This window comes from Taurulus bubalis (assembly GCF_910589615.1).
Source record: "Taurulus bubalis genome assembly, chromosome: 20".
In the NCBI taxonomy this organism is placed as follows: Eukaryota; Metazoa; Chordata; class Actinopteri; order Perciformes; family Cottidae; genus Taurulus; species Taurulus bubalis.
This window is the reverse complement of record NC_136608.1, coordinates 10,172,519-10,198,554: the sequence shown is the minus strand read 5'-3', so window position 1 is coordinate 10,198,554 and position 26,036 is coordinate 10,172,519. Positions and strand designations below refer to the sequence as shown.

Sequence of the window (26,036 nt, the reverse complement as noted above, 5' to 3'; positions counted from 1 at the left end):
AACGCCAAGAAAGAGAAGTATTCTTATGAATATGCAATGAAACATGTATTATAAATGCCTCTTAAAACAAAGTAGCATCAACATTGATTGGGCTGTAAAATGCTCTTTGAAGTGCAACAAAAGATACATTTGAAACCTGAGACATTCGAAAGCAATGGCTGTCACAATCCGGCCTGCCCTGAGGGACTCCAAAAGTCTTTGAACTTAGAAGAATTTGACCATTTTCGCAGAGGAGGCTGTGTGTCAAGTGTGTATGTCAAGTGTGAATAAAGTAGTTGTATTTCTTTGTGCAACACATTACTTGTTAACATGCAACACACACGTGTTGTGTGTGTGTGTTTAACAGGTTGCAGTCTTAATATAGCTTACGTCCATCTGCCAATTAACACTTAAACGAGGCGAGAATATGTTGATGGCTATGATCCATTTCAAAAGTGTCTACTGCTCAGATTTTTTAAATTGTTTACACTACCCAACATCTGACCGAACTCCAATGAAAAAGAGAGACGGCACAACTAAGCAACTTTTATTGCATCCCATATACTGTCGGGGGATCATGGATAAAATCCCTACTAAAGCCCACTAAGATACCAACAGATGCTATCGAGTTCATTACCAAGAAACATTTTATTTCCACTTGTGTGCTTCTGTGCACGTCTCCCTGGATGCCACAGGGTGTAAATGACGTCTTAAAGCGACGTCCTGCCACTGTTACAGTAACTGATGATCTAACAGCGGGTCCGGCCAGTGCTAGAGACAGGACGGGGGCTGTCCCAGATAAAACTATTACATAATCTCAGAGGACTATCCCTTTACAGTCCATTAAATCAAGGCCCACGCGATAAACGCCCTGGCCGAACTTCTCAGGTTTCCCTTTAAAGATCATCAACAGCCAATCAAGTAGCAGCACTCTGTGTTCCTAGAATACTGCTGCAGGTTATATAGATGCTCGACTGCAGTTATCAGCTGTTTCGGCGAGAAGTCAAATTTAAGAGCAGGGGAAAAAGGTTTTTAAATAGTGTGAAGTTCACTCACCTTTGGAGTTTGTTATTCTTGATTTAGAGAGTGCCGTCGTTAAAGAGGCAGAGCAGATTAGACACGAGGAGGTGGCAGACAACTATTCCACCATTTTTGTTTGCAGTATTTACATGCAATGAATATTAGCAGATACTTTAGTGATCTAACGTTTTTTTTTTAAAAGGCGCCCTATGGATTGGTGACCACTAGCTCTATGGAGCCATGTTTTGATGAGCTGGTCCCCAATATGTTGGCATGTTGTCACAATGCTGGTGAAGGAAAACACATTCACTGCTTGCTGCTATTCTACTGATTGACAATTGGTGGCAATAATGTGCCAAGAAACGTAGCATTGTTTTAAAAAATATAATATAAATATAAATATAAAATCCTAATGTCCTATATGACATTCCTTTAAATAAAACTATTGATCCTGTACTTTGACCTCTTTGTTACTTTAGAACGATCTCCTCATACCTCCATATTTGTTTTTGCATTTTTGGAGACAGACTAGAAAAGTCCTTGAGGAGATTGCTACTACTCGACATGGCATGCACCCTTTGCCACAGAAAAACTCAATACTTTCTTTTCTTTTTGCTATTTTCGCACCATAACAGACACACCTAGTCTACATGAAAAGTAGTATTTCAGGTCATAAACAGAGAAGAGCGTTTTTCAAAGCATGCAAACTAAACGTGCGTGTGGGACATTCAAAGCACATTTATGCTCTGTCATCCTAACAACCACTTTATAAAGAGTAGCCAACCGTCTGTTTACATGTATACAGTGTTGCTTTGGCACAAACACACGCACCGACTCTAAGAATACTATACTGTGTCTCTGATGTGTGTGTGTGTGTGTGTGCTACTGAGGTTGTCAACAGATTAACAAAAACCATGAAGAGAAATAGAAACGAACACACACTCACGCATGCATGCACAAAATTAAGTCTAATCTATACAATAAACATAAAAGGGGGGGGATTAGCTCATGTCAAGAGAAACGGAAAGTGGAAAGAGATGAGAGGGAACGAGACATAAATGAGCGGACAATTAAGTGAGGGAGAAAAATAAAAGACTACAGCACAGAAAAAGTTAAAACATCAAACGTAGAAGTCAACAATCCTTGTTTCCCTCCATATCTCCATGCCCATCCACCACACCTTCAGTGCCCCTTCCCTCCTCTCCCAGTGGCCTATATTTCCTCTGCAGCTGGTTAGTGGAGGCGATGCAGAGGAACTGATTCAGGCTCCAGCTCTGACGTGGTTAATCAGAGAAGTTAAACAGATACAGGCTACCGATGGAGCCGTGCGCTAGAAACTAAAGAATCTGTGACGGACAACTGGACGGGTTCCAGAGAGGTCCAGTTTCTCTGTGGGTTCGTCTGACGAGTGACTGTGGTTTTGTTACATGCAGGTTTTGAGGCTAATGTGTTCCAGATGAGAGCCCATTACTGCCAAAGCCAGCTCTGCTACAAGACATTAGCCTAGTTTTTTCGCATACTTCTTCTCCATGTCGCTTTCTCAGACACTCGCATTGGGATTTGAAGCAGACGTATTTAAACGAAAATATATGTTAACATCTGTTCCGTTATAAATGACGCCGACATTGCATTAGCCAAATGCAGGGGAAAAACTAACTTTGATTTGTTTTCTTTTTAATTACAAGGAGACAATAAGTGTATGAACGATTATGGAGTTTATACTCATGTGGACGCCGTGCACACGTGACCGACAAAACATGGGAGGGAAGGCGTGAGAGCAGGAGTGAGGACGGAAGTGAGGTTTCAGGAAGAGGAAATGGGCATTTTATCCTCTGAAGTCTTTCCTGTTGGGACGACACACAATGCAGAAATGTTCCATCCTCCGCCAGATCTTTCTCCTCATGTGAACACACATGCAAAGTGAATTACAGCCTGCATTTTTTCAGAGAATTTCTAGGAAACTAAGACGAGAATGCGCAGGCCAAAAAGCACAGTCGCATCGATCGCAAGAACAGTTTCCTTGACAGCTAAAGTTCAGCCAACTGTGCAAACTACAGCAGATTTAGATGGAGACAGAGGGGAGGAGAGAAGATGGGGGAGGCAGAAATGGGGGTCGGATTATATGACACTATGATGCAATAACTGTTCGAACATCATACGCACACACACACACACACACACACACACACACACACACACACACACACACGCACACACACATATTGGGTTACTGCAGAGGTGCCTCTCTGTCTCAGTAATGCCTCTCAGAGACAGAATTGTCAATGTCACAAGGACTGAGTCAGCCTAAAGTTCACATCAACCAGAAACACGCATCCTTTGTCGAGGAAAACCACTGCTTCACAAAAATGTTGGACAGGACAGGAGTGATGATGCTGCAGGAGGAAAACCCAGGTGCCACAGTTAAGATCTTTTTTCGGTGAATGGAAACGCATTTTTGTAGATAAGGGAAGAGGGGATAGAAAGGAGTGGCAGGTGGCAATAAGAAACTGTAAAGAAGGAGGAGAGACTTTTAGAGAGAGAGAGTTTTAGAATGAAAGTAAGAGAGATGGGGAAATGTGTTTGGGAAGAGTAAAAATAGGAGGCTCCAGAGGGAGGAGGACAGATGGGAGCAGAGCAGAAGAAACCATGAGAGGAAAGTAGGAGAGCAGCAGATGCTATTTGCCGAATCAGAAGGAGGAAAGACGAAGAAGAAGAGCTAAAAAAAAATTGGGACTGAGAGGAGGGGTAGATGTGAGAGGAGGTGGGAGGGAAGACAGCCCAGATAATGAGCTGTCAATTTAGACAAAAGCTGAATTGTATAACTTCATAATGAGCTTCATTCTCTGGAAATATAAGTGTAATGATGACAACGAAGCCACGCTAATGAGACTACCACATCAATTCACACACTACGTAACAACCTTTTCCCGAGCAAACTATTGTACCAAGATAACCACACGGCCCGATTAAAAGTCTTAATAAAGACATTCTGATAAAAGAAGAAAGTTAAAAGGTTTGTTCAGAAAGTCGTTCTTAGGAGTGAAATTAGTTTGTTCTTTGTGTTGAAAAGGTTTGTTCTCATTATGTACAGTAGCTGCTATAGTATTTTTCTTTTTAAAAGGAACGTTTTTAGTGGCAATTAGTCCCTTTCACAACGTTTTGCATTTCATATTTCATATTTGACCTCCAGGTTTAAAAAGTTACCTGAACACAAACATTTTGAGCTGCTGCTCTCAATCCACTTCAGCCGGTTGCCCATTTGTGGGTCCCGACCCAAAGCTGATCCAAAAGTTTGCTATCTCTGCTACAGTGTAATGGTTGGCAGATTTTCTTTTGGGGCGAGAAGCTGGATAATTACAATAATGTACAGCTCCGTCGCCTCTGAAAGGAAACCGTGTAATTAATCACACGGTACATCTGGCTGCAGTTACCTTTACAAAGACCTGTACAATAGCTGAGCTCCTATCAATGTCACTGTGCCCCCACAGACACACACAAAAATATGGATCACTTTTGTTTGCACTCTTACTTGCCTAACATGAACTATGACCTATTTGACACCTGAATAAGATGTGTAAATGAGGGCGGGTATAAAATAACAAAGACAACAGTGAGCGATGACGATATGCTTTTTAAGCCTTAGTTAAACACAATTGCTGCTTAAAATAGCCGTATAATGAGCCTTGGCATAAGGAAGACACCGAATAAGACTCGCTTTTCTTCGTATTTGTCGGACTCCTCCAGTAGAGCAGCGACTGCATGAAGGTAAAATGAGACGCGCAATGAAAAGTTGCGGGTAGGAATTTCTAGTAAGGTGAGTAAGTGACAAACGTTTTAGCAGCTGTTGCAGTGGAGTTTCTCAGAGGCAATGTTGTTTATGTAATAAGGAGACGTTAATAAAGTTACATAACTGCATTAAAAAAAAATTTTAAAAAATCAAAGTAGGCTGAAACTGAGGATTTTTTTTATTATCATTTGTTTAGTCTGCTGATTATTTTCACAATTATTCAAATAATCATTTGGTCAGAAAATATTCAAACAAAATGTCAATCACAATTTCTCAGAGCACAATGAGGCATTTTCAAATAGCCAAAAAGTAAAAGATATTATAGGTCAATAAGGTCCAAATACACACAAAGTGCGCACACACTCGGACATGGAACGGGACAAGAAAAAGAGAGAAAAATCTGGAAAACTTGTCCGGCGAGTGGCAGAGGGGGGCACAAACAGACAAAGAGTGGGTAGTGTCAACAGAAATGCCTCTGCTCGGCTTTCTGGCACGTGTACGCACACAGAGACACGCGTTACATCACACTGCTGGAGGTCTATGAGAGGTCAGAAAAACAGGGTTGAAGCCAAAGGGAGGCATAAAGTAGGTAAGAAAGTTTGAGCGTGAGGCAGAACACACTCGACACAGCACAACGAGGTACAGTGTGCGAGACCCGGTCAGACGGCACAGAGCCGAAGGATGTGCTGCTGCCCGGGCAGAATGTTTGCATTGATAAATATGTTTGGCTTTTGATAAGGCAGCTCCTTCATAACAGAGTGCCTGTTCAAACCCTTTCTGGGGGCACATGTGACGGCTGGCAGAGATTCAGGGGCAAAGCCCAGGGTGTGTGTGTGTGTGTGTGGCAATAGGATCCATCAGAGTTACAACTTCAAAAGACTTCCCACACCTGTCCATACTAAGTGCTGTGCCAACACACACACTGCAGCGTTTGGGTGTGTGTGTGTGTGTGTGTGGGGTAGGAGGTACGGAGTGAATCTTTCATTTCTCTGACGAAAACCTGAAAAACACACGGTCTCTTGTTGCTGCGGCTATGAAAATATGGTGTCAGAGCAGTGTTTGGTGACATCTGCTGCAGTTCACAAATGGAGTCTCTTCAAACGACACTCAGTGTATCGCAGGCTATCTAGCTTCTAACTCGGACCCCACCCACTCCACCCCACGCTCTCCGACAATATTACTGCTATGGTTCCCCCACAGAGCAGGGAATGCAGAACCTGACCTAGTGGTATGACCTTTCCATTTCCAACCACACTGTCCCACGAACAAGGAACAAACTGTTATTTAGAGATGGAGAACATTGTTTATTAAATAGTAATTAATGTTGTGATCGTTACTTCCTGAAACCTATTTTTGTGACCTCAGAATCAAACCTTTAAGCCTAAAGGGTGGGTGCCAGAGCTCAACTTCCCCATCTGCAAAACACTATGTATTTTATGCGTCACTATTGTAATTTACAATGTGCAAACTTGACAAGCTTTGGAATCCAAAGGTGCGTTTCTAATCATAAATCTTACTGAAACTGATGCTACTGTACATAGTTCAGTGACAGGTGCATTTGTGTCTCAGCACCGTGCACTGGTATTATGTAGAATTATATGAATAACCAACGCACTCGTAAAAATATCTTTTTAAATGTGACATCACTTCAGGTGTGGATCGAATGCATTCTAGTTCATCAACTAATTCATCTGCCAACAGCTGCCATGGCGGTAGGTTAGAGAATAGAGAACACAATGTACAATACACAAACAAACTTTGCTCTCAGTGTGGATCAAGTACAATACTTCTCCATTTATGAAGAAAAAGTATATTAAGAATAAAAGAGGAGATACAAAAACAGAAGTACAAGTAGCAGTAAGAGGATTAGAAACAACATCAAACTCCCGACAAGGATGTTAATTTGAAACTTTACCACCAAACCAGACTGACCAACACAACCTCTAAATACTGATGGGATGGATAAACTCAGCAGCAGAACCCACATTCACCAATGCTTTAATGTTCTTTTACTGAAAACCAAAGTGGTTGCCTCATCAGTTCACTACAGGGTCAAACAATGAAAAAGAAGAGTCATTGGCGCACACACACACACACACACACACTCACATTTAAAATAAATGACTCAGATTGCACGCTCACATCCTGTGAAGGACATCAGACATGATTCATGTGTTGAGCAAGCTTTCCTCTCCTTTTCTTCTTCCATCCGTCTCTACTAATCCGTCATCATTCCGAAAGTCTCTCCCCCTTAAGACCCCGAACACCGACTTCAAACCCCCAACCTGACTACTTGTGTTTCAGGTATGTCAGTGTATGAATGCATCGATGCGAATGGGAGCACGGCTACTCCCCGTTTGCACATGTATGTACCTGCATACATATACCTATTTACATAAACACACTTCTGTGCACTTCCTTTTGTATTTGCAGTCACCGTGAAAGCCATCTGTATGTTACATCAGCTGTTATGAGTGTTTATTAAATGAGAAAGATGAAGTCAGGCAGTCTGCAGTGCAAATACAGACAAGCTAGGACAACAGTAGGATTAACATGACAAATGTTCATGGTGTAAAATCATTAGAGCAACCACTCCTCTTAAAAATAAAATAGAAAAGTAGGATTTAAACTGCTTAAAAAAAATAGTTCATGTAAAAAGCCAACTGCTCTAATGGTCAAAGTGGCTGCCTGCAGTCCGTCCAACGCTTTCCTCTCCCTCCCTTTTTGTGTAAAAATAGTACTTTTTACACAAATTGTTCACATGATCAGCTACACATCAAGGTTGCCATGTCTCTACAAAGTGTCCAGTGTTACAAATGCCCTATACTGAGATGACACAAACACCACACTCATGTTGGGTACATACACAGAAATAGCATACAATAAGTCCCTTTTGCGATAGAGCTGAACCAATGGAGTGTTTTTGAGGCCTATAATAATCAATATTATCAAGGCTTATACATCAATGTATGAAAATATCTTGGTGATAATATAATGGCCAATATGTATTATTTTACAAATGCAAATACAAACACAAACATTTATGATGTGGATTCACTTTTTAATGAACTATGTCTACTCTGGACACGTTATAGTTACACCATAACATGTGTTGGGGTTTCCGCACCAAGATAAAACTAATACAAACTAATAAACTGATGCCACTTTTATAGATTTATTTTCCTGAGACAACCATCTCATATGATCTCTGGTTCATGTTGCTACAGCTGACTTTAACACACACACACACACACACACACACACACACACACACACACACACACACACACACACACACACACACACACACACACACACACTGAGAGATTGTTTGCTTCTAAAAGGTTTTGTCCGACATATTGTTCTGCCAAATAGCTGTCTGTTTTCAGTCAATGAGGTCGGAGAAATAAACTTCACTCACTTGCAAACACTGCTGGCGTACCTCTGTCTCTCTAATGCTCAATGAGAACGACTCGCTGATTCCGGCTTCACATTCAGAAATATAACTCCCATACAACCAGTTTCTTCCATGTCTGATCACAAAGCACAAGAGGAGTCTGAGTTAATGTGAGAGTTTAAAGAGGAGAGGGCTTGATGAACGGAGGCCATGATTGTTTGTAGCCTTGATTCAGGGAGCACACACACACACACACACACACACACACACACACACACACACACACACACACACACAGAGTTTACTGGGGTGAAAGTAATTTGAATATGATCCAGATGCCTTCATGTGTGAAGAAGAGGAGAGGAGAGGTCTACGGTAGTCAGGAGACTAGCAAAGGTAAATATATAAAATATGAATCATGTGCTGCTGTTGCTGCTAACACATCCAGCCCACGAGACTGCTATTAATAGACACAGAGAGACAGAGAGAGAGAGAGAGAGAGAGAGAGAGAGAGAGAGAGAGAGAGAGAGAGAGAGAGAGAGAGAGAGAGACACTGAAGAAGACAAGTTCAGAGACAAACAGCGGTACACAGAGAGGACAGCAGAGCAGGAGGAGGAGAGAAAGATTGAGGAAAAGAAACAACAGACAAAGAAAGAATCAGTTCAAGAGAAGGTGGCAGACAGAGAGAGTGAATGAAGAGTTGGACGTGAGAATAAAGAGATGGACGAATGATTGTGCACCAGACTGAGAAAATAGCAAGGTCGAACTGCAGTCGTCTGGAGGGATGGAATGACAAAGCAAAGGAAAGAGAGGAAGAAATGTGGAGGAAAGGAGTAACAGGTGTCTGTTCCTGTCTCGGGGCTGAGTCAGTGAGAAACGGCAGTCGGCCAACAAAGAACAGGAGATAGCAATCTTTTTTAATTTGATTTTTATATGATGCCTTGTTTACATTAGTCAAGATTCCACCTGTCTAATTAAATTAAACAAGTAAAGGATTTATTGTATTACATTAGGAGAACAGGATATAAAGTGTCATACAATACAAAAAACTCTGTTGTCTTGGCCAGGACTCCTCCAGAAAAGAGATTTTATAGTACTGTTTCTATCAAATATTTCCATCAGCCTAAAAATCCAGTATTGGTAAATTAAAGCCAGTCAGTAATTTATGGTCGATATGAACAAACACAAAGGGATACGCTATCCACACATGCGCAGCTCACATTCATGAACACACACACACACACACACACACACACACACACACACACACACACACACACACACACACACACACACACACACACACACACACACACACACACACACACACACACAAATTCATACACAAATGCTGCATCTGTCACAGCTGGCACCCTAATGGCAAACAAGCCGAGTTAAGGTTTGGCAATCCCCCCCCCAACAAAGGTGTGTGCGCAAACAGTTTACTCAAATCATATAAAAGATGGGATGAAAGAAGAGCGAGAAACTGTCGCTCATTTTGTTTAGTTAACAAAGCAAAAACACTGGCTGGCAGGACCTGTTTGGGTTGACGTGGAACAAAGTCAATGACATTCACGAGAAAGACAAAAGGGCCATACATATCTTCATCAAACAAGAGATGGAAGTCTTCATCAACAATGAATCGACGTTTAGAGTAACGCCTGAGAAAAGAGCAGCGATGCCTCTGGCAGATACAAAATATCAACAGACAAGTAGAGACACGGTTGGTGACATAATTTACAGTCGTACTGTTGGCTTGGGTGGTGGCCTTTTCCCATGGAGAACTGTTGCGTACGAGCACACACACACGTAATCAACGGGATGAGTCTGGTGTGCAAGTATCCACACACAAACACACATCAGGGTTTATTTTTCCACAACTGCAACAGTGTTGCAGATGTTGAAGGCAGACCGCCAGGTGCTAAGAACCTGGCATGAGCACATATTCATATTATGATTTATACCTTTCCTTCTCTCCCGTCTTCATTCCCCTCCACTGCCCCCCTTTTGTATCTACTTCTTCTCATGCTCCGCCATGTTCGCCTCAAGCTGCTGAGCTGAAGCAGAGGTAGTGTTTGGGCAAATTAAAGGCATTCCCCACCACTGCAGTCATAGCAGATTTGCTGTTTCGCCAAAAAGGAAGCTTTCTAAAGAGTTTAGAGTTGAATATGCCCCTAAAATGCCAGCAGTTCTTAGCCTTTTCAGCTCTGTTGCAAACATTGTCATTCGAGACAGTATTGACATATTCGGCTATGAGCTGTCAACACACAGTACTACACAATGCTGAGGTCATATTTCTTATAATGCTTCCTAGCATTAACACAGACTAGTAGCATGCACCTAGAAGAGTAGCTACAGTATATGTTCCAATGAAAAGTATCAATAACATCCTCACAAGGCCACATAGCTGGAGGAGTTTCTTTTACAGTTTGTTGAATTTCAATTAAGTCAATTATGGTTAATTAAATACTACTACACAGAAGAGTCAATGATAGTCACAGCCCTGTGTCAATCACTCGGTTGGAAGGAAACTAATCTTGTAAAAGTGCACCAGGGCTATGTAGATGGGCTCAGAGGTACATATCTGGTGGCTCACCACAATATCTGATATGTGCTTAACAGACAGAAATAGCTCTGTGCAGAGTGAGCAACAGCGACCAGAGTGCGGATGTGCTGCAGACCGTGCTGTGGTTTAGTGCCACCTGCAACTTAAAAACTGCAATGCTGCAAACTTACAGCACCTACAACCGTTGTGTTCTTCTTTTTTGTCACCTTCCCGTGCTCTGGCGCACAAAGATGCATACAGAGCATGAAACGGAAACCCCCGACAAGCCTCCCGACACCGAGCTGCTGCTTTTGAAGAATCTCGAAAAGTCTACATCTCCTCTTACATATTAGCATAGTCAATGAGAAAGAGAGGCCAGAGGAGTCTCAGTGGGAATAGAGTTCAGGATACGCAACTGGAAAAAAACAAAAAAAAACAGGCGCGGACTACATCAATACCCAAACCTGTTTGTCTGCAAACACGGCCACATGGCTATGCATGCACGCGCTACCACCTACACACACACACCTACACACACACACACACACACGGTACGAACACAGAGACACGGAGGCTCAGCGATGCTCACAGTTGTAATGATCTTGACTACGTGGGGTTTGTATACACTTTTACTTTAAAAAATAAATAAATAAATTCATTGAACTAAAGTAATTATTCGTAACACAGAAATTCAAACTAACATTTCAAATCATTAATCCACGCGAGGGAACGAAGCAGCAGCACTACAGGGCCCGGGCTGAGTGAGCGCTCTGCACTCTTGTGCAAAAGCCCCAGGGCCAGGGAGCATCTGGATATTGAATATACAATGGGGCAGACAATGCCTAAAGTACACAGGTTGAATGGGACTACCATAAAGACCACAGGGGATCCACAGTCCATTACCTTACAAAGCTGCCCATTAGCTTTCTGTCTCACTCTCCCCGTCTGCGTCACCCTCACTTACTCTCCCCCTCGGTCTGCCTCTCACTCACTTTGTCTGCATCTCTCTCTCTCTCTCCGAGTATCACCCCAGGTTGATTTTCATCCACCCTTTCCGTCTCTCCATCCTCATCTCTACCTTCATCTCCTCTTGTGTAGCATTTGCTCATCACTTCTCTCTCTGTACTGTGTTCATTGAGGTTTTGTCTCGTTTTTTTCACTAAAGTTTAATGGTCACTAATCCATCATGACTAATAGAGGTTTACACATTTATAGATCAACTGTTAAACTAAATACAGATGTATTCAACACTCAAACAGAGATTCATTGTAGTAAAAGTAATTCTGGTTGTGCTTCAGTAGCAGCCCTAATATGCCCCTGTGCACACACATGGTAAGTGTAGCTACGTGACTACGTATTTACTGCTTGTAACTCCATTAGCTCATTCATCTGCACACATGAGCACACTCGGCACTAGAGGAAGAACAAGAGATATTTCCAATCAAATATTGATGGAGTGAGTACAAACTGGGGCTTTCAGATAAGGCCGGGGAAACGCACACTATAAACCCGTAAAACAAACCCTCTCAAAAAGGCCCAGTCCTACACACAGGTCAGACAAATCATATCTCTCTGCGACTATACATCTTCATGGTCGTCATTTCTGTCTCTCTCTAATTTTATTTGCCCTCTCCCTCTCTTTCTCCATCCCTCCATTTCTTCCATCTGAGTGCGGCCCTCTTCTCAGTCAACAACAGGGTGACACAGGTTTGCTGTTTGTAACACAATGAAAAGACAACGCAACATAACGACATGCACACAAAGGAAGGACAACAGTAAACAAACAGACCTGACCGCTCCGTCAACTCTGCTTTGTTATAATTTGAGAGTGTGTGTGTGGGTGTGGGTGTGTATGTGTGTGGCCGCACACATGTTTTTGTGTGAGCAGGAAAGACGGGTGGGACAATGTTTGTCTTGTGTGTGCGCATTATAGCTGTAATAGCAACAATATGAATGTTTTGTGAGATATTGTAGTCATAACAACTCATGACCACTCTGATGTTTGACCTCAGGAACAAGTTATGTTAATAAAATCTCATTGCGCGTATCATTCTGAAACAATATTCCACATATAGTAAGTGGCCGACAACAAAAATCCCATTATAACTCCATTGTAATGCTGAAATAAAATGTGCCAGTGGAATTTAAAACCTTTTATAAAACTGTCTGAATTCATTAACAGCGAACAGTTAACATCATTTATCAGGCATATAACTTGTTACATATAACTGTTGGAACATGCATGATTACTGGTTGTAATGTAAGTATGTGATGTTATGTACAACACGTTGGGTGTTCGAGCGGATACTAAGTGCTGCTCCACACCTGAGGCTCATCAGTCCTTGATTGATTGCAGACATGTTGACTCGTCGCGGTCCGAAAAGCTAATTACTGATAACGTTAAGGACGGCTCCGTTCTAGTCAGGACCCTGAAACCAAAGCAGTCGAAGGGAGTCGTCGCATAACTAAATTAAATTAAATCATTAATTTCATCATAATATTTTCCATATGTGACTTGTAAATGTATCGTCTACCTTTTAGCCACACTACGCACACATCCACTCAAACAAAGACATTGTGTCAAAAAGTTTGGCTTTTAGTACAACAAATAATGCCGGGAAATTGTGGCTTTTCCCTTTTGAGGAGATCTTTTGAACAGATCTGGCTCGTTATCACATCACTGTAAGTGAAAACCCTTCCGTGTGTACGTGTCCCATTGTTGTCGGTTCTTCATTTTTGTATTGAATGTAACTAAACTCCTGACCAAGTCAAACGTTCAAGTTATTAACCAACTGTGAATTGAACATCTCGTGGATTTCAGCTATTTTCTGATTGAAAGAATAGGTTTGGACGTTCTACCGTTTTGTTCACAGGTAAAACCTGTATGCTTCTCTCCACTCGGTCGGTTGCAGAACAATTAGCTCAAGGTTATAAAAACAGGGAATTTACCATAAAAGGACACTCAACGGGACATAGTCGGCTACCAGGATCAAACATCTGACCCTTGGATTCTGAGGTAAGACCACTGGGCAATACTCCCACATCCCGTCTCATCTCAGAAACTCATTTCTCAGATAAATGCAACGCCACCGCAGGGGAACAAACACTTCCTGCATCCAGAATCTCATCATCTCGGTGAACTTGGTGACTTCAACCTCAAACCGCCCAGCTTATGACGCAGCCCTGTGGACAGCGACCCTGTGACCTCCGACAAGAACCACATGTAACCCAAGGCCGACAGGATTTATGGCCTTCATCAGTGACAGGGAGATTGACAAGGGGGACGGCACACTCACACCAACATTTACTGACTGGAAAAATGTAAATTTACGGCAGTGTTTCTTACAGCATGTTGCACTTTCAAAGCAAAACACTCCGTCTCACCGGCATATCATAGTTTATTACACATTAAAATGATTTGTGGCAGACGCCGGTTTCAAATGACGCAGCTGTTCTTCCTCTCACCCGACCACGGCATTAAAAAAGACAGAAGGGGCTTTCCCATTCAATTCCAACGGCCCCGAGCGTCGCATACCATCCATGTGACCTCGCTCTGTGGTGATTACATCATGCGAACTGTGGCTCATGCGGATTGACTCCTAATCTGGTGGGGAGAACTTCCTACCTCATCACCACAGAGTGTGTGTGTGTGTGTATCCTGTTCTCATTGACTCAGCAGTGTGGCAGGAAGACTAGCTCTCCACTAACTCACCTTGAAACTGACCATTAAAATCAGAAAATCGGACTCCAATCCAATTTAACGTGGCATTAATAACGCATGCAGAGGACTAATATGAGCGTATGAATTCATATATCACGCCAATCAGAGTGGGATGCCGTCTATAAATTATCATGTGGAGCAACAAATGTCAGTGGAGAATAAATTGATGATCAATTAGTCAGAACGTTGATCGGCAGCTACTTTTATAATCAATTAAACATTTTAGTCGCGTTTCAAGTGAAATTGCATTCACTGGCTCCAGCTTCTCAAATGAAAGGATTGATTACTTTGAAGGGAAGAAGTGCATGGCTTTTCAGAGCCGTTTCCGATGATTACCGGCTTCTCATGGCCGATGCCGCTAACATAACCGATGATGACGTCACATTAGGTTAAGTACATCAAAGAAAAACATTTAAAATCGTGTGGTCTTTCTCTGGATGAGCTGTGGGACCATTTGCAGACAATTGATGGACAAAACCATCAATTGATCTGCAGATTAATCAAGAATGAAAGTTAGCGTTGGTCGCTACCCTATAATTCCCTTCACCACTGCTCATCTGTATGCTCATACACTACTCTCATCACCAAAACATGCCAATTACAGCCCAGCAAAGGAGCACGCTGCAAACCTTTTAGAGCCACGAGTTTAAAACTAAAAACATACATTTTCAGGGGAATATCCGCTTAATTAAACATCAAAACTGTCATCCAACATTATGCTAATAGCCCCTGAAAAATGTACTACACTATCAGAAGTATTTCACATTTTGAGGTAAACTAACAAGTAGACTAAATATAAATATTTCACGAGGCAGATTTAAGCTCTTCAATCCCGAACTTTAGTGCAACATTACAGTAAAGTATCATTTCTCCAACCTTGGTTTCAAAGCTTTAAATCTTCTATTTTTTTTTTTTTAGGTGAGTAGAAAGTAGACTCCACACACACACACAATGACACAAATATCCACTCTGACACATGCAGCCACAGCCTCCACTCATTCTGCTCTAGTTATGGCTCAGCAGATGACAGTCTGCTGCTATTTATAGAACAGACAAAAAAAATGAGGGAAAAATCCCATCTCGTCTCTCTATTGGATCCGTCTCTCCCCTTTCCCCTCAAAGGCTTTAGTTAAGGTCATGGAAGATGGATAACCAAGGGGGGATGGGGGGAGAGAGAGAGAGAGAGAGACGCACAGTTGCACACAGACAGAGCGCATCAATACAACACTTTGTTCTTTCTGTCTCGCCGTTCTTCGGTTCTATTTCCAGACACAAGTGAACTTGTTAAACCCCAAACCAATTCTGTTGTTTTTCTTCGGTATCATGAGCATCAATTGGTTTTACTTTAAGTCTCTTAATATAGACATATCGCATCTCAAAGATCCGATTGTTGGTCTACGTTTCGTACCGCGTTGGCGAGTGTTGCTGCATTTATACAGCCATCGGTAAATATCACAGTAAATCCAGGCTACTTATATGAAAGCTTTTTGTTTCTGTTCATTTTGTTTCATGTGTAAAGATTATCTTGATCAAACTGTGAGTATCACAAACATTTGTTTGCCACAGAGTTTATTTTCTGCAATAATCCTATTGGCTTTTTGTGGAACCAGTGGATGCTACATTCTGGGTGGCCTACAAAACTATGTCATCCTGCAGCATCTATCAGCACAACTATCAAGGAAACAAAACATGTTGCAAAGTGACGTCACCAGGAAAAGGCCCTGACGTTAATCTATAGGGAGTTGAGATTACACAGACTGATCATATATTCACCCCGGCTAACACACACACACACACACACACACACACACACACACACACACACACACACACACACACACACACACACACCCTTCCATTAAGAGATGACATCTTATTGTTGGAATGTGGGGAATCTGGGAGAGGGACAATGAAACCAAGGAGCTGCCCCCTCCCCAAACACACACACACACACACAGTGAGAGAATAAGAGGCGAACACAAAGAAACAGGAGCTCACACACACACACACACACACACACACACGGTGCACAAACAAAAGCAAACGCACCCTAAACACACACGTATAAAAAAATAAAAAAAAGACAGGCACAGTGAGCCAAAGAGCCGCGGTAGAGCCAAAGCTTAGATGTGCGGCCCAGGTCACTTTACGCTGATGCAGGTGACCAGCAGTTTAGAGACTAGATCTATTTTAGACTGAGGTCACACACACACACACACTCACACTCTTTCTTACTGGAAAGAAGGCACACTGGTCTTATGGACATGCATTCAGCCCTGCCGTCGGTGGTTGATCTGTTGTTATCAGAGATACCAGCCTGCAACTGTAGTTCCATTCTCTTGATGTTGTTTACTAGTCATGAGTCGGTTTAATGTAATGTGATTAGCATTTAATCAAATAGAGACAACTATTAATCAAAGTGGAGCAGCATGAAGCCAGGTCAGAAGAAACCTTAGGATAAGATATCTCTTTTAGGACAGACAGACCTGCGAGAAATGTTGTCGTTGACAAAAGTGAAACTGATGGGGACACGGAGGTGAAATGGAGGCAATAAACCGAGAAAAACAGGCATAAAACACTGAGTAGATTCTCCATATTTATTGTCGGAATACAATATATTAAAAAAAAAAAAATTGACTTTATGGCACTTGGAAATGGAATCCAAATGTCAGAGTCTCTGCATTTATTCTTGCCTCATCATTTCTGCAGCTCAAGCAGTAAGTCAGTGCCGGTGTGGTGATGCCACTGAATTCAGTGCCCTTCAGTTGAAATATTCAACGTGTCATTTCAACCAGAGCGAACCATCTGGGAAAACTGGGAGACTGTTGCCGTTTATATGCAAGAGGCATTTCAGCCAGACACTGAATTCCTATCAATTAAACAAAAGAAAATAAAGTATCCTTGAGGACCTGCTCTCTCCGTGTAGGTCACGCTGAGTAAGAGTTTCAAATAACATTTTCGGTGGATGGTACAGTGCCTCGGGTTTCGCTTGCTGCATCCACTGTAGTTGCATTGTGTCTGAGGAAGTAGAAAGCTGTTCATCTGATCCCAGATTTGTCATTTCTGGCTCAAAACAACGTGACCCAATCCCCTGCCTCTGATCCGTAACTGTCGGCCAATCGTGGCTCGGAATTTCCAGGAAGTGATTATGCTCACAATGTCAGTATTGTTTTACAGTTTCCTGGCAAAAAAAAAAATACAAAGTGGAAAAACAATAACCCTCTTTTCGGTAATCAAGCGCACACACACACACTCGCATTTCGTCAGGCTACTGTGTGTGTGTGTGTGTGTGTGTGTGTGTGTGTGTGTGTGTGTGTGTGTGTGTGTGTGTGTGTGTGTGTGTGTGTGTGTGTGTGTGTGTGTGTGTGTGTGTATCTAGGTTGCAGTCAGTAAAAAAATCTAAATGACTACAGAGATTCAGGGCTTCCTTGAGGACAGTACTGAATATAATGTAGTGGTGCAGCAGTGTTGTTGGCTCAAAAGCAGGTCCTATATTTCTCAGATAGCAGATCAGAGATGCCTTGATAATACCCTTTAAAATGGAGATTACAAAAAGATCAATGATGAAGTGAATGAGTAAGCAGCCGTGAAGGAGGAATCAGACAAACAAAAATCACTCATTTTTATGTTTTCAATGAAAAGGAGGAAAAGAGAGATTTCAGGGGAAGAGCTAGGGATTAAGACTGAGAGAGAAACAGATGAGGCAAAGAAAATAATGAAGGAATAGATGGAGGAGATAACGAGAGGGAGGCGCGAATCTGATTGAAAAGAGCAAATAAGGGATGGGAAGAAGAAAGAGAGAACTACTGAGAGACAAAGAGAATATAAAAACAGAGTGTGAGCTATGTCATCATGTCTCATGATGCATTAACCTCTTAACACACACACACACACACACACACACACAATCCCTACATCAGCTGTGAGCATGCATAGCCTTTCCATGAGTCAACACACACGCGCACACACCCCGATTCCAATTATGCCGCACTGTAATTATCACAAAGTCCACATGCTTACCAACATGTACGGGTACACACACACACACACACACACACACACACACACACACACACACCCTCAGCAGTTTTCGAAAGCATCTCTCCCTCAGCGCTTTTCAGTCGCTGGATGACTTTCTCTAAAAGGTGCCAAAACACTTCAGCATATTCAGCTCTCTTGACTTGCACAAACACTCAAAACTCTGGGTTCAGGATGACACTTCCTTCTTTTTCTACTAAATAAACACAGAGAGTGGGAGGGAGAAAGGTCAGTCATACTTCACTCGGAGCAAACACACACAGTCACACATAACTAAACTGTTAGCACACATATCGAAAGCCTGAAAGCTATCAAGTGGCATTTATGTGTGCGTGTGTGATGAAGTGCTCCGCTCCCGTGAGTGGAAGCATAGACTACATGCCGTATTTTTTACTGTATTTGAATGACTCTGCACACTGTATTCGACTTTAAAACATACTTGTATTTACACTGTTACTATCTGAAGGTCTGCACACTAATAACAAATCCTGAAACAGCAACTAGGCCATGTGACACTTTAGCCTTCCACTGAAATCAATACTAATGAAAGTCTTAAGGCGGGGTGGCCTGACCTTACTTGTTAACTTTATGGTAAACTCCGACACACACACGCACACGCGTGCGTGCATGCGTGTGTGCGCATTACACGGAAGGAAGCACAGGGACGGTTTGCATATGAGGAAGTGACAGCTTCTCAGTCTCCCTTCCTTTGTCGCTCACAGCTGGTTACTGACACATGACAGAGACACAGAGAGGGTGAGGCAGAGCGTGAGTCCCAAATATGGCGGGACAAAGACAAAGCAAAAGGCGGACTGGACTGGGTGCTATAGAGAACGAGCAATAAAATCAATGAAGAAAAAGAAAGAAAATGTGCATTATCCTCTGTCATCTGCAATACCAGAGCTAAACACTTAGCGACCTCAGGCCGGGGTGTTTCATCACTCATAAATCAAGCCGAGTTGGGCTTTTGGCACTCTTAACAATTCTCAGAAAAGCCCGTCATTCCAGTAATTTACATGACAGGAAACAAACGTGTTTGGCCTTGCGACTGCTAGCTTCCTAAATTGAGATGCAGAATCAGCCAAGTTTTACCGCTCGACTTAAAGAGTAACAGTATTATGGGGGATGTTATCATGGTGATTTATAGCCAATCTGCATCTGACCTACAAGCCATTTACCAACACCTGTCTTGAACTACGCAGTCCACAAAACCCATTCGTCCGTCACATTAAAAACACAGAAAATATCTGCAGAGTAAAAAAAACATTTCCAGTTGAAGTTCTCTATCATTGAACAGTTGAGCTCATCTGCGGCGAGAATCAGCAAAAATTAATAAGTTAATAATCCCCAAAGCTAGCTGAAGCACGTGTGTGTATACACACACACACACACACACCAGCTAAACTGCTAATAAGGAGTAGCCAGCATTAAAATCATTTACGAGAACATGTTTTAACTGCAAACACAGTTTCCATGCATTTTGTCAGTGTGTGTGTCTGTGTGTGTTTTGCGGGTGGCTAATACTACTTTATAGCGACTCAATCACCACTGAGAACGAGCCTCTGCCGAAGGCTTGACACAGCTGCAGTGTGCTGTTTTGTAAGGGAAATATGAACCTCTGGAAAGTCTAACCTAGTTTCACCTCAGCTCTGCTGCACTGGAGTAATCTGGGGATATTTATCTTTCAGGATGCAGCTTTGAATCCCTGTTTATACTTGTATGTATCATCTTCAACTCAAAATATTTACAAGTAATGGTTCACCAGCTCCAACAATAATTGGAGTTTGGAAACTGGGCATCAGGGTGGTTTAATATGTCAAATACAGTAATATCTAAGAAAATGTATACAGATACGATTCGCAATCTGCATTTGTAATTTGAGATAAAGTGCAACAGATAATCCATTGTTCAGTAAAACAGCTTTTGGGACATTTTTTTAATGTCTGATCAACACTTGACAAACATTTCAATATCCTCTTCCTTCCTTCTGCTCTCCCTCATGTTGTGTCCCTCCCTCCTCCCCTTTTTAGCAACTAATGGACAGTTTCCAGGCCAGTGTCAGGTTAAAATAGGTCATCACTGTCAACAAATTGCCGCAATGCTAAAATTGGACAAAGTGAGCCACATTCATTAGCCTTGCTAGATTTTATTTGCTTGTCAGGAGACCGCAGTGCTACGACTTAGCAACATAACATTTCACTGCAATGTATGATAGTAGTTTGCAAAAGGTATAACATTGTAATTAAAACAATCAAATGTACCTATGATTTTCATGACAAAAATAAATAAATAAATTCTGCTTTGGTGCAATATGCACAGCCTTGAAGCTCCAAAAAGCATGTGTGTGTGTGTGTGTGTGTGTGTGTGTGTGTGTGTGTGTGTGTGTGTGTGTGTGTGTGTGTGTGTGTGTGTGTGTGTGTGTGAGATTTGGGGTCCCTCTTCTTTTCGTCCTCAGTTTTTCTCTGCTCCTCCCCCTCCCCCTCCTCCCCTTTCATTTCTTTTGTCTTTCCTCTCCCACTTCTACCCTCCCTCCCTCCTACCCATGTTTCCCATTTCTCTATTCTCTCACTGAAATCTCTTCCACGATCACCTCCCTCTTCCTTAAACTCACGTTCCTGAAATGTCCTCACTCCCTTGATCCTCCCCCTTCCTCCTAAATCACCTCCGACCACCTGTTACCAAAAGTTATCTAAAAAGGACATTTTCTACTTTTTAAATGCATTTAATTTCCACTTTTTCCCTTTGCGCCTCCATCTCACTCTACCCCCTTTACCAGTTAGCTGAACGCTGGACAGGCTCCTAGTGATCGCCTCAGACACAGGGGGGCTGAACTTTGACCTTTTCCCCTCCTCCCTTCATCCCTGCCCTCTTATAGAACTTCATTTCTTTCCTTTCCCGCCCCACTTCTCCTTTCTCCTCTGACGTTCTTGTGGTCGTCTCACTCTTAACTTTATCTCATGCAAATGTGTACCCACTACTTTCCTACCTGATAGAAGTCTTTTAAGTCATTTAAAATAGTTAACAGAAACCAACAGCGCTAAAGGTATTTCTAGGTTTGTAACGGAAGATTAAAGGGATCCCTTCTCCATTATCTTTCATTCCAAGAGAACTGCGTCAGCCTCTTCTTTCCCATCCATCATCATTACCATGCAGCCAGACAGGGCACCTTAAGATAAGCCGAGTGACCGTCCTTCTCCTTCTCTCCACTCCACCATCTATTAATCAATCCATTTCTTCTCTGAAGCTTAAGCAAACTATCTGCTCCTCTTGTTTACACCCATCTCTGGATTCTCCTGCAAACAGAAGTTAACCTGCTTTGGATCAGATGCCAAAGAATGTAAAGCTGCCACACCCCAGAACTATCTCTGAAACACACACCACCAAATATTTAAAACATATTACAGTGAGTCAAAGGGATGGAAAGACACACATATACATCCATGCACACGTTTCCACATACAGAAAACCAGCAAGTTCCAGATGATCCCGACTCCCACAGATCTCTGGTTCCCATGCCCACCCAGTGAGTGAATGGGATTGGCTGTTACGCGTGTGTGCCTGCATGTGTGTGCATGTAACTTTACTCCCACCATTCTGCCACATGTCAGCAGTTGCTCAGTCATCTTTGGTTGAATAATCATAAGATAAAGTCTGTGTCAAACTGCAAGTTTAAAAAAAAAATAAAAAAAAAAAAAAAAAAAAAGAAAATATCAGTCTCAGGTCTGAATCTGACCTGATGAAGACTCAGAACCCCGTCAAGAAAAAACAGGTTTTCCCCTTTTTGACAAATAAGAGACAGAGAGATATATAAGAGGAAGAAAGAAGCATGTGTTGCAAAGGGAGAACGCTCCATGTTTGTTTTCTGATAAACAAACTGTCGTCTCCTAGACGCTGGGCATCAGGCGAAGCTGATTTTAGCTCCGGAGAATCAGGAGGACTCGAGGTGCATCTTGTGATGGAGATGACAGGGAAAACATCATAAAAGGGAGAAAAGAAATGTTGTGGTTTGATTTCTGTCGTAGTACAAATTACTTACTGTATGTCAATATGTTGTGGTGCAGAACAACTGCTGAATATCAGACAGGAAGTAAACATTTTAATCTCGTAATCTTTTTCACTGGAACAGTATCAAGAGTTTCATCAGAGCAAGCGGTTCCACATGACCTCAGCTTAGTCAACGATACATAACCAGCTGGAACCGTTATTCATATTTCAAACTACCGAACCTTTTGTCTTTGGGACTACTTAACACGAGCTGCAAAGAAAGACACTATTTTTTATTTTTTATTACTCACCTTTCCCACCACATCTAAATGCTCTACATGTCTCTTCCTCTCAACACTCACACACTCACACATAATAATGCAGCAACCGCATCCTGTAGTGAACTATGTCATCCTGTCTCATGTTTCACACGGTGTGCATGATTTCATCTTCATTTTGAACCTTTATGTATCTATCGAGCTGATTGGGAGCTTGATAGAACCAGTCTTGTTATAGTCACGGAGAAACTATATACTGGAGCGACTAGGAAGTAACCTGCCGCCATAACTGAGACAAGCAGGTGAGAGATGCAGCAGTGTTTCTCATTCAGTTGTAGTACCCTAAGGTTCCCAAACAGTCAGGGGGTATTGCCAAGGAAGTCTCTAGTCAGAAGATAACTTCTCTAAGCAGTCCTACAAACTTCATCCTACATTCTACACGCATCAAGCTGCCACAACAATCGGGAAATCAAACACATGCCTCAGCACTTTAGCATTTGGGCCTCTTCTCCTTCATTCAATACTCATTTAGGCTACTTGTGATGGTAGGATGCACCACATCATCCTTTCATACACTTTTTTTTTTTTTTTTTAATCGACCGTTTACACCAGAGACTCAGCTGCTGCCTTGTGGAAAAAGATACAGAGGCATCAGCTGCCGTACCACCAGACTTCAGAGCAGGTTCTCTCTTCCGCCTGTGAGGAGTTTGTCTGTTTTTCTTGGATAGCAAAATTAGACTACAAACTGCATTTTGATGTGCAACTCTGTTGTACAATGACCTTGAATAACATTGAAACCGTATAACCTGCAGGGATGTGGAAATACTTTTTTTTAAAACATGAGTAACAAGAAAAGTAGGGCCTGAGCCACAGTGGCGCGCAGGGGTTGCACCAGACCTCCCTAGTTTGATTTTGTACGACTGACAAAATATCTGACAGAGTCCCAATGGAGATGTTGGCAAAACTTGGGAGAAATGTTGACATCATACAAATACGGCCCCAAGGAGCTGGCACATGTCTATATTACTGAAATATAAAACAGTTGGAGCATCTTCAGAAAACAAATCTGAAACACAACCTCAACTTAAGACACACAAGGTTATGCGCAATTAAAAGCAAAGCAACTAAAACAAATTGATTAAAATCAAAATTATTCCTGTTCAGGGAGAGTTCTGAGCATGAACAACCTTATTGTTTCTGCTCTGAGTATCAACCAAACATGTTGTTGATAGAAAGCATCTGATTAAAATGTTTCTCCACTGTTGCCCTTTACCGTCTGCTGAAAGATTCGGCCTACGGCCCTTATAAACTAGTCACGCTTGAACTAAAATGCATTAAAAAAAATCAAAACCTCGAACACATGCTTTATGCAGGATGTAACATGCTCTAGTATCTCAGTCTCAATCAGATTGCGATCTCACTTTGTGAAAATTTCTTCAGAAAAGCACTTGAGCAGGAAGTTCTCACACATCAGTGATTTCGTTTTAAAGATGAAAATAGGAAAGAAATCATTGGAAAAAAAAGAAATTCAACTCAGCACCTGGATGGAACCCAGACACCTCAAAGACAACCACAAAATGACATTTAATTAAAGTCTGAGCCAGATAAGCCAGTGAAGAGGTGACAGTTTTATGAGTTGGACTCACCTGGAGCTCGCACCATGCCACTTCCACAGTAGTCTCTGTATCCAGTCCCTTGTACACCGTCTTAAAGGACCCTCTTCCAAGCTCGATGTCAAATTTCAGAAAGCGCCCATCTGGTGAAGTCCCCACGGCTTTCGTCTCCACCTCCTCTATATCCTCTTGCACTCGTTTCTCGGCCTCCCTCTGCTCTGCCCGGATTTTCGCCAGCTCCTTCTCCTCCTCTGTCTCCTTCTCTTTCTCCTCGGTCGGACTGCTAACACTATCCACACTCTTTAGCACTTTTCCGTCCTTTACCACCTGTTGCGGGTCCTCTGGCCCTCTGGGACGCAATATGACATCAGGCGGTTTGCCTACCGTATTGTCGGTAACATCCAACACTGTCGGGGTGGACTCTTTTATTGCCCCATCTGCGCTATGGTCTTGAACAATACTGCCGATGGTGGGAACAGCAACCGTGATACTGCCCTCACCTAAATCTTCCTCAGCATTTTCTATGTGCCCCTCCGCTACTGCCCCACCAAGACCAAGCTGAAGGGTCGAGCTTTGCGCATGGGGACCTCGAGGGACCTCCCCGCCTTCGGCGTCTTGTGCCCCAGGTCCAGGACCTGAGGGCTGCAGAAGGAAGAAGGTGGGCAGCCCTTCGCAGTCTGGTGGTGAGGTGAGTATCACAGCAGCTTTGCTGGGCAGGTCCAAAGCTGTGGCGTTGGAGTCGCAAATGACACTTCGGCGGAAGAAACGGTGCTCGGCTATTCTAGAGTCTCTATCCATCGTGTGGCGCCGGCGTTGGACCTCAGGGTGTACACTGAGCTTCTCCATCACGAGCATGTCTGAACTGGCAGAGCCGTTCACATTCTTATGGGGGGTCTGGGGTGATGGACAGGGAGAGGCAGAGGGAGGAGGAGGAGGCGCCGGGGCAATGAATATTACCGCGTTGCTGCTGCTATTGCTTTCAGACATTCTTTCCCCGAGGCTCAGACCACAAAACAGGATTCTGTACGAATAAATAAGGACTTATTTGTTGTGAGAAATCAGAGCAAGCTATGTGTGTTAATGCGAGCACTAATCTCAACTAGCAAGCTTCTTTTTTCAAACGGAAAGCTCTCCAACCGCCGATGAACCTCCTGGGAAAGGAAAAGCGGATGGGTAGCTCTACTTCCTCTTTGCTCGGTCAACGGTTTCAACAAGACAACCGACAGTTCCTACAAGGGCCTTCTGTACAGGGCCCAGGGAAGCCCCTAGATAGAGGAAGGAGCTTTCGCTTTAAGATCGGGGAGGGAAAGGGGGAAAGCCAGTCAAAGGAGGGGGGATGCAAGCACTGCAATGAGGTGACAACCGTCAAATTAACACCCGAATCCATCTTGTTGCCAACATCCAGAGAGGGACATCCACGACATGGAAGGAGATACAACAGACCAGTACGGCCACCCAAAGGCTGATGAAACCAAAAGGCGATTGGAATCCAATCCGTGACCGCTTGGCGTGGAGGTCTGGTGAAGCTTCTGGAAGATCAGGCTGAAGCCCCCAGTGCTCGCTGAAGATGGGACTCCCGGCAGAGGCTCCTGGCCTGCCTGGTAAGGCCAGACAGAGGATTAGGTAGGCCTAGCCTGGCCTAGCCTAGCCTGGCCCAGCTTGGCCCAGCTTGAT

The 26,036-nt window shown here is 42.8% G+C and overlaps 1 protein-coding gene across 1 annotated transcript in view; it reads right to left on the bottom strand.

The window, feature by feature from the left end:
- Positions 1 to 25,349, bottom strand: part of wnk1b (WNK lysine deficient protein kinase 1b) — a gene marked incomplete at both ends in the record, with an annotated part of 74,789 nt that extends 49,440 nt beyond the window's left edge. The window contains one exon of the mRNA XM_079236124.1: positions 24,396 to 25,349. Coding sequence (XP_079092250.1) covers positions 24,396 to 25,349 — 954 coding nt within the window. The remainder of the gene's footprint in view (positions 1 to 24,395) is intronic.
- Between the last annotated feature and the right edge of the window lie 687 nt (positions 25,350 to 26,036).